This window comes from Spea bombifrons, chromosome 3 (assembly GCF_027358695.1).
Source record: "Spea bombifrons isolate aSpeBom1 chromosome 3, aSpeBom1.2.pri, whole genome shotgun sequence".
Classification (NCBI taxonomy): Eukaryota; Metazoa; Chordata; class Amphibia; order Anura; family Pelobatidae; genus Spea; species Spea bombifrons.
This window is the reverse complement of record NC_071089.1, coordinates 86,330,553-86,338,923: the sequence shown is the minus strand read 5'-3', so window position 1 is coordinate 86,338,923 and position 8,371 is coordinate 86,330,553. Positions and strand designations below refer to the sequence as shown.

The 8,371-nt window shown below is 35.8% G+C and overlaps 1 protein-coding gene across 1 annotated transcript; it reads right to left on the bottom strand.

Moving 5' to 3' along the window:
• Positions 1 to 2,490: 2,490 nt before the first annotated feature.
• LOC128483078 (fetuin-B-like) lies at positions 2,491 to 7,624 on the bottom strand. Its single transcript, XM_053459126.1, has 7 exons — positions 7,402 to 7,624; positions 6,543 to 6,665; positions 5,826 to 5,913; positions 4,862 to 5,025; positions 4,100 to 4,207; positions 3,574 to 3,660; positions 2,491 to 3,145 (listed from the first exon to the last, which is right to left on the bottom strand). The coding sequence occupies exons 1-7, from the start codon at positions 7,600 to 7,602 to the stop codon at positions 2,549 to 2,551; spliced, it is 1,368 nt and encodes a 455-aa protein (XP_053315101.1). The 5' UTR covers positions 7,603 to 7,624; the 3' UTR covers positions 2,491 to 2,548.
• Positions 7,625 to 8,371: the final 747 nt, after the last annotated feature.

Genomic DNA, 8,371 nt, shown 5'->3' with positions numbered 1-8,371 from the left:
AGGGATGGTTGGGGAGATCATGGATCTCCCTCTAACTGGCCCAAAATGAAGGGGACAAGTTCTGCTCTTACAGACCTCTGTTTCAGCGATTCCTTGCAGTGCATCCCGGCAATTGATGGAGCTGCATGCACTGCTAGGGAGCACTGGCACAGAGGTTTGTAATAGCAGCGCTTGTGCTCCCACCACAAGAATCAAGAAGACAGAAAAGGGTGAGGTAGTAACAATGAAAAGAGATGATTGTGTGTCTCTGGGTATAATAGCACATTTGTCTGTGTCTGGGTGTGTGTTAATGTGAGTGTCTGGTGTATGTATTATTGTGTGTGCCTGCTTGTGTGTGTTAGTGTTTGTGACGTGTGTGTTAGTGTTTCCGTTAGTGTATGTTAGTGTGAGTGTCTGAGTGTGTTAGTATGAGTAAATGTGTGTTTTAGTTTGAAAGTCTGGGTGTATGCATCATTGTATGTGTCTGTGTTAGTGTGTGTCTGTGTGTTAGTATTAGTTCCAGTGGATCTGTGTCTTAGTGTCTGGGTATGTGTTTGTGTCTGGATGTGTTAGTGTGAGTACAGGCTCCGTGGAGGGGTGGCTTAGAGCCTGTAGAGGCGTAGCACTTTGGTGGCTTGAGGAGGTGGGCATTTAGTTTATAGCAAAGCAAGAGGCAGAAGTGAGTTTGTGTATGGGTAAGGGACAGGATGTGTATATGTATTGGCATTTTTTTTAAAGAAACATGAGTACTAGGACCTCATTTTTTTTTTTTTTTTTTTTTACAAAAAAACTGTTTGGATGTATGCCATGAACACCTCATGTATAACATTACAATAACACACATTCAATCTGTATCGTGTTTATTTATTTTTTTTATTGCAATTTTTTTATATTGTGCAGATTACATATTTGGTATTTGCTACTATATATTCCAGATGCTGGAAGTTACCTTCAAACCACTTCTAATTAATCACATACAAGTACGTTTATTGTTTGCAGGTTGAGCTTCTGCTATAATTTGAGTTTTTAGGTTACTATTCAGGCAGTGCCAGGGACGCACATGATTTGTAAAAATCATCATGTCTAGAGTGGTGGCATATTCTGGCCAAGCGGCCAACAGAGAACTGCATTTTTCACATCAAAGACTGTAAAACTCTGCACTGCTTATGGAGGTTGCTTGCTAGATTACTTTTTGGGTATACAATGTACATACAAACTTGTTGATCCAGTATTTCTATGTTGCCCTTTATATTTTTTTTCCACGTTTCTAGATAAAATTGTCATGGGTTAAAATCGTATTAATATTATTTCTATTGATCCAAGTTGTGAAATACCCCAGGTAAAACTTCAGGTGAACTGTGTCTGATATTCAAAGTTCAGTGCTGCATCATATGCCCTAAATATCTGATGTATTTGACTTTAAAAATGAGTTTAAACACATTTTGAGAGCTTACATTTAAAGGACTAAAGTTCTATTTATTCTAATTATAATGCTCTAAAGTTCTGTTAGTTAAGAATACATTTTCCTTAAGGTCATGTTGATTGGTTCTTAGGCTACAATTTGAGAATGACTGGTAAATTTAACTATCGTGCAAAAAAATCAACTTTGTATTTTTGGGATACCTGATAAGTAATGGAAGTTTTCCATTAACCCATATTGCAAATATTTACTTGGTATCGTGCTAAGTAGATAACATCATACTGTGGCCCAATGATAAGTACTTAAATTAGGCATTATATGGTTTAGTTTAATGACCAGTCCTGCCTTTTTAAGTAAAGTTCTACTATAAGGTTTGCTACAAAGGTGGAAACAGACTTGTAGTAAGATTGTGTCCATATTTATCCTTTTGATATGGCCTGTGTTAGGTGGTTGTGTACAGCATTGGTTGATCTTGCATAGACAGAAGGTACATCCTTTGAAGTACTTTGTTGACAGTCATCATTTTTGCTGCTGATAGTTTGAAAAAGATAAAGACTCGTGAGCTCAGAACGTTTGTATTGCTTTCTGTAGGAAAAGCAATTCTGTAGGCATTTACATATTTCCTGTAAGGTGACATCACTGATGAGTGATGAGTATTGATTATGGTCAACTTAAGTTAGAAGGAAGAGGAGATTTGAGTGAGAGAAAACTCTGATGGACAGGAGTTGACAGAAGAAATGGCAAATTGGTTGAGGCACATGATGACTGGATTTAAATACCCGAAAGGTGACCCGAATGATAATGGTAGAAATAAAGCATTGGGTTTATGCACTAAAAGTGATTTTAGTGCAAATTCTAAACAACGGTCCTTTCACAATCAGATAATAAAATGTTTCTTTTGATTGAACCATTCCATTGGATACTATGGTGTCAAGAACACTTTTTAAAGGATTAAGAAAGAAACATAAAGGGAAAGGTGTAGTAAGCCAAAAGCATTAATATAATGAGAAAACAAAAACGAATAAAACAAAATCCCCCCCATATATTTTCTATCTTAGCAAATGTCTAATTATTCACAACATAAAAACATGGGATTTTAATACTATTTATTTGAGTAACAGTGTTTCATTGTGTGGATGTTTATGGCTATTATTTTTCATTAGGAAAAAAGTTTAAAATCTGTGGTATGGATTGTTTTGTTTGCCCAGGACAAGTTTCCAGTGGTGACTTAGCTTTAGGGAAGTCAATAACATCATGAAAATGAGTTTGGGGAGGAACCTGATGATCGATGGTTGGTGTTGGTAAAACCTCTCCCTCATTTAGATAGATCAATTCAACTGAGCCCTTAGGCTTTCTAATAACATGTTTCTTTTCAGTATGTTCTTCAGATGAGCTACTATGTCTTTTAGAAGTTTGGTTGTGGTTATCTGGTTGATGATGATGATCTGGATGATGATGGCGATGATGATGATGATGATGATGATGTGGAGGATGGCCATGATGATGATGTTGTCTGCAACCATGTGTATGGCCTCTGTTTGATCGACAGCGCCTACAGTCATGTCTATGGCTGTGTCCGGGTGTCTCAGGCTTGTCGTTGTTTTGTGTTGGGGCATCAGCGGTCTCATGACCATCCTGAGGTTGGTTTGGGCTCTCTTCATCATTTGGACACTCACCACGTCCACGTCCATGATGATGGTGGTGAGGATGATGACGATGATGATGATGATGATGGTCGTCATCATCCTTAAAAACACATTACATTATTAAAACTGTTGTATACCTGTTCCTCGCCTCTCTCAGTTAAAATACATTTGTGTGGAAGAAACATTTATTAAGAGGCACCTCAGTTCAAACTTAAAGAAGACATTCTTTACTGGGCTGTAAAGCGGTAACAGCTTTTGATCTGGAGGCTTTTATAAATGAACTAGGTTTTTTTGTAAGAAACAGTATTCATCTGTACACATTTTAATTTAAAAGTTGTTGTTGCAGAGATTATTCTCAATTCTCTTGAAGCCATTCCTGAGGCACAAGCTTAAAAAGAGCTTTGACTTTTTATGGATCAATGCTTTCAGGCATACATTGGAAACACTAGCCTTGATGAACTTATGTCTTTATTTCAACATTACTATGTAACTAGAAGTTTGGAATTATATGATAATTTGATTTATTACCTGTGGTCCATAGATTTCGCAGTTTACATTAAAAACTTCTCCTACAGTAGGCTGTGTGTAAACATTTCCAGTGCAGAACCCCACATCCTACAGGAGAAAACATGGTTATTTTTTTTATCGCTCTGTGAAATTGCTGTTGTAACTTATATTGATACATTTCTGCAATAAATTGCAAAGGATAGATTTCCATCCACTAGAAAAATCAGGTTAACATAAGGTGGGCGAAATTATTGCATAATACAAACGAGCGTCTAAATATTAACCAGGACAAAGGTTGAAATGTGTAATATTAAAAGTTTAATATATATATATATATATATATATATATAATTAATAATATAATAACATTTTTAATTATGTGGCTTTTTTTCTTAAATATTTTTTAATTCCTTATATAAACCATACATTTTAGTAACATATTTATATGCTTAAAGAACTTAAACACCTTAACCAGAAACCACGTGATCATAGCTCTATGTTGTGTGATTTCTGTATGTGAAATAATCAACAAAAACAAACTACTTACAGGATCTCCGAGGAAACTGCAGTTTGAAAGGGTAACATTACTCTGAGTTTTTAGACACTCGGTTTCCTTTATTGTAAATTTCAGAAAATAAGAGCGACCAAATACCCACTGTGAAAATAAAAAGCAAAATGTAAATTACATACCATGTCAATCTATACAGATTTGCTTAAATGGCAGCAATTGCATTTGTATTTGCTACAACTCCAGATCTCCTGTTCTAGTATTTTAATTACTTTCTTGGCACCGTTACAAAGACTCAAGGGCTGTGCTGTACATTCAAGATAAAAGCTTTATGAGGATAATTTAGCATACCAAGTTTAAAATGGTTCACATGGTTCTCGACATGCACAAGGACCTAGGACTAAAGAGGACAAGTAGGCTTGGCTTGTGTACCTACAATGTAAATTGGGCTTGGGTCAATGACTATTTTGGGAGCGCTCTGGGAAGAGTTTAAGAGAATTTAAAGATGATACTAATTTTGTTTGTGTTGAGCAATAAACATATTTAAAGGATAGCACCAAAGTATATCCATCTACTTTGAGAAAACTGTGATATGATTTTTTTCTTTTAAATTGTTAAAAACAAAAATTGAATACACAATGTTTTCAGTTAATAGGTCTCAATAGACTATGTTATCATGCTGTCTGAACCCTTCAAAGACAAACCACAGATATAGCCTCCCTATAATACTATATGACATGGCCTATGGTTTCTACACACATCTTTGGCATTCATTTCTTTGCAACTCAGTTTTAATCTTACCTGTGATCTCACTCTTTCTATATGATCAACCTTGAAATGATTTGTGTTGTTGTTCTTGTTGTATATTTCTACCATTCGATCAGCCTTCGTTTTGATGTCTGGTGTAATATCTCTTATGATAGAGGGGCAGTCAGGACACATACTATGTACTAGTCTGGAAGGAACTATTGCATTGAAAGTGTTACACATCAAATATGCAATCATGAATTACTAAACATTTTCTATAATATGTATTCACCACGATTGGTTCAGTTTTGGCTAGCCATTTATAAATCCGTAGAAGTAGGGTGACAATCTTTAAAGGTGGTGTTCACAGAGTTGCCAGATAGAGATGGACTGTACTTGTAAATTAACACTGAAAGTTCTTTCAGTGCCATATTGGTAGGAAATGCTTTGCTTAAACCACCACAGTGGGGTTGGCAAACTTGTTTAAACTGTAGCAGCCTTGAAAGATGTATAAATAAAGACACAGCCACCCAACTTCTGGAATGTGTCAACCTTAGAGATACACTAACGTTCAAAAGTTTTGGGGAATTCCTTGCTGTGCTAACATTAATGCAAGAGAATTTTAATGATCAATTTGCCTTTTAAACTTAAACTTGGATGAGCGAACACAATGTGCCTTTGGAACACAGGAGTGATGGCTGCTGATAAGGCCCTCTGTGTGCCTATGAAGATATTCAATTAAAAATCAGTCGTTTCTAGCTGAAATAGACATTTACAACATTAACAATTTCTATACTGTATTCCTGATAATTTGACGTTATTTTAGTTTCCAAAACAAGGACATTTCTAAGTGAAATGAACAGTAGTGTATGTTTAACACTGAGTGTTAGCTAGTGATATTCTCCAACTTCATCTTGTAGCTTGTAGAATATATGACACTTTGCATGTGACTGTATGGTAATATGAATTCTTATATGAATATGATGCAGAACATCCTCTCTGCCCTTTTCGCCCCTACCTGGAGTCATGGTACAGTTGTAGTTGTACAATTTCAGTATCCTCCATGGCTTGGATATGTAGATAACGGCTTTACATCGGCCAAACACCTATGACATACATTACATATGGTTTAATTCAGTCCAATCTAAAGTTAAGGTACATATTGGTTAGTTAATAATAATCTATTTTTTCATTTAAACAAGGGAATTCAGTAAGCTACAACTGGAAATTCACCTGGGAAACCCCCTTTTCAATATATAAAACACTGTATGTAAGCTTAAGGGGCAATTTTTAGTGGACTGTGCTTTGACAGGGTGACACTTTGGTATAAATATATGTTTTACTTAATATACTCAGAATATATTAGGGACATTTTTTTAAGTGACAACCCTTTTTATTAGTATTATTTTATTTTATTTTTAGTTCGGGTAGATGTTCTGTTGCTGCATACTGTGAGTCTGCTTTTGATTAAAATATGGACTTTGAATGTCTCTGAATGTGACATTGCATAAAATCTATTATACAAAATTGACCCACCACTTTTGGAGGTTTAAGATCAGGTATTTCATATACTACAATACTAGTACTTTAATTCACAGCTGCGTCGTCTCCTGCGCTCATGATATTTATTAACTGGTTTTAGGGAAAACCAGTATTTGTATAAATATTCAGTACGTGTCATAGTGGTAATGTAATCAAATATATTACAAGGTCCAGATACAATCAAATGACTTACCGTTTCGTGGAACGGGACTTCACTGCTACAATTTTTCCATGTTACCCCACTTAACACTGAGCAGTCTGTCTCCAAGACATCTACTGTTAGATAGAAGATGGAGCCTCCACCTAATTTCTGGGACTGAGATCAGGACAGAACATAGTATAGAATAGAACTATAACATACAGTGTCTTACAAACATGTGTTGTAAAAAACTACCCATTTGTCCATGGGAGTAGATGCCCTTGCCATCATATACATCACACTCTTATGCTTGCCCACAGATTTAGATGACACCGGGTTGCACATGTGTGTCCAGTGCACTTTGTTCAAAGCAATTTTTAATTGCAAAAAATACTTGTGAAAGATATACTTGAGAAGCTACTTGTGCTACTCAGGAGAGGGTTGCTTACTATTTAAATATTAAATATAACATGTTTCTGTTATGTACCGCTGGGGTCATATAAATCATTTTTCACTGTCAGCAATGAACCATAAAATACCCTATTCATGTCTTCATGCTGCAGAATTAAAGTCATATTGCAAATTGGAATCATCCAATTGGAATCACACCTAAGGAAGATCTTATGCGAGTTGAGCCTTTTTCTATTGCAATAATGTTTACATTTCTTAACATATATATATATTAGAATCCTCAATGATTTGAAAACATTTTCTTAATTTATTTTAGCTGTACATTTTCTGTTTCTTCTAACTTTTCCCATTTCATTAATATAAAAGCTCCAGCACCTCTACAGTGTGCATACAAAGCCTGTTTCTGTTAGAAATATTGTCTTTTACATAAATGAACCTAGCAAAGGAAAACACCATACATTGTTAAATGTGCTTTGGAATGCCCTGGAAATAGCATATTTACCTCTTGCCGGAATGCATCAACAACACGGAAGGGCTTTAAGACAAAACCTTCATCTCGAGCATCATTGATTAAGTCCAGGGCCACCCCTGCTTCGAATTCTGTAGCATTGCAATCTACAGGGATTATGTTGGGGAATGGTGGGCTTCTAGCACTACACAATGAGATTAATGCAAACAGGATCAATATGCAATCTTTCCCCATAATGGAAAATGCTATATTTGTGGTCCCAAATCAGATAGACCATACTGTGAATCCCAGATCCTGTGGTTATATAGTCTGTTGTTAAAGCCCTGTGTCTATTTCCTTGACCTTATTGTCAGAGAACTGCAAACAAAAGGTAAATGATTATAGATTGCCAAACATGCCAATATTGGCAATAGAAAAAACAGGTCACTAACCCCCATGGCAATTTTAAAATTTATGGTGTACTATGTTGACCAAAGAGATGGTCCTTATCTGTTATCTGTTATTTTAGCAGCAGCAGATGTAGAAGTGTCCAGTCTTTACAACGCCTGGCAAATAAAGGCTGATGGATTCCACAATGTGCTAAAAGCAACATATATTTACTTATATACAAAAAGTAATTAACCACTAAACTTAAAGGTGTGATCAATTACCTCCAGGGTACTGTGGGCAGAGGTCCCAAGGTTGGAAAATTTGGAAACCAAAACCACTGCATATATTTAATACTGTCAAAAATCGTTGAAGACACAATTGTGTCATACTTTACTAAGTTTCACATTGTTACAATGTGGTCATATTTATGTTGGGTTTCACCTGTTCCCGTCGTTTCAAATTCTTAGAAATTAATGTGGTCATTTTTAGTCCAAATTAGACTTCGAATTTGTGCATTCGAATTTGTTCAAATTTGGCCTAAACCAGAATACACCACTGTGCACATGCATGGATATGTGCAACAGTCTGGCTGTCACAAGCCCTTAATGGTCTTCACCTGGCAGAGCCCAGTGTT

Bases quoted from the DNA above. Each gene is read 5' to 3' on its own strand.
- LOC128483078 (XM_053459126.1), bottom strand. From the start codon at position 7,602: ATGGGGAAAGATTGCATATTGATCCTGTTTGCATTAATCTCATTGTGT. The intron at 5,026-5,825 runs GTAGGGGCGAAA...TCAATGCAATAG, and splicing joins CAACTGTACCATGACTCCAG to TTCCTTCCAGACTAGTACAT. The intron at 4,208-4,861 runs GTAAGATTAAAA...TTATTTTCACAG, and splicing joins TAGAAAGAGTGAGATCACAG to TGGGTATTTGGTCGCTCTTA.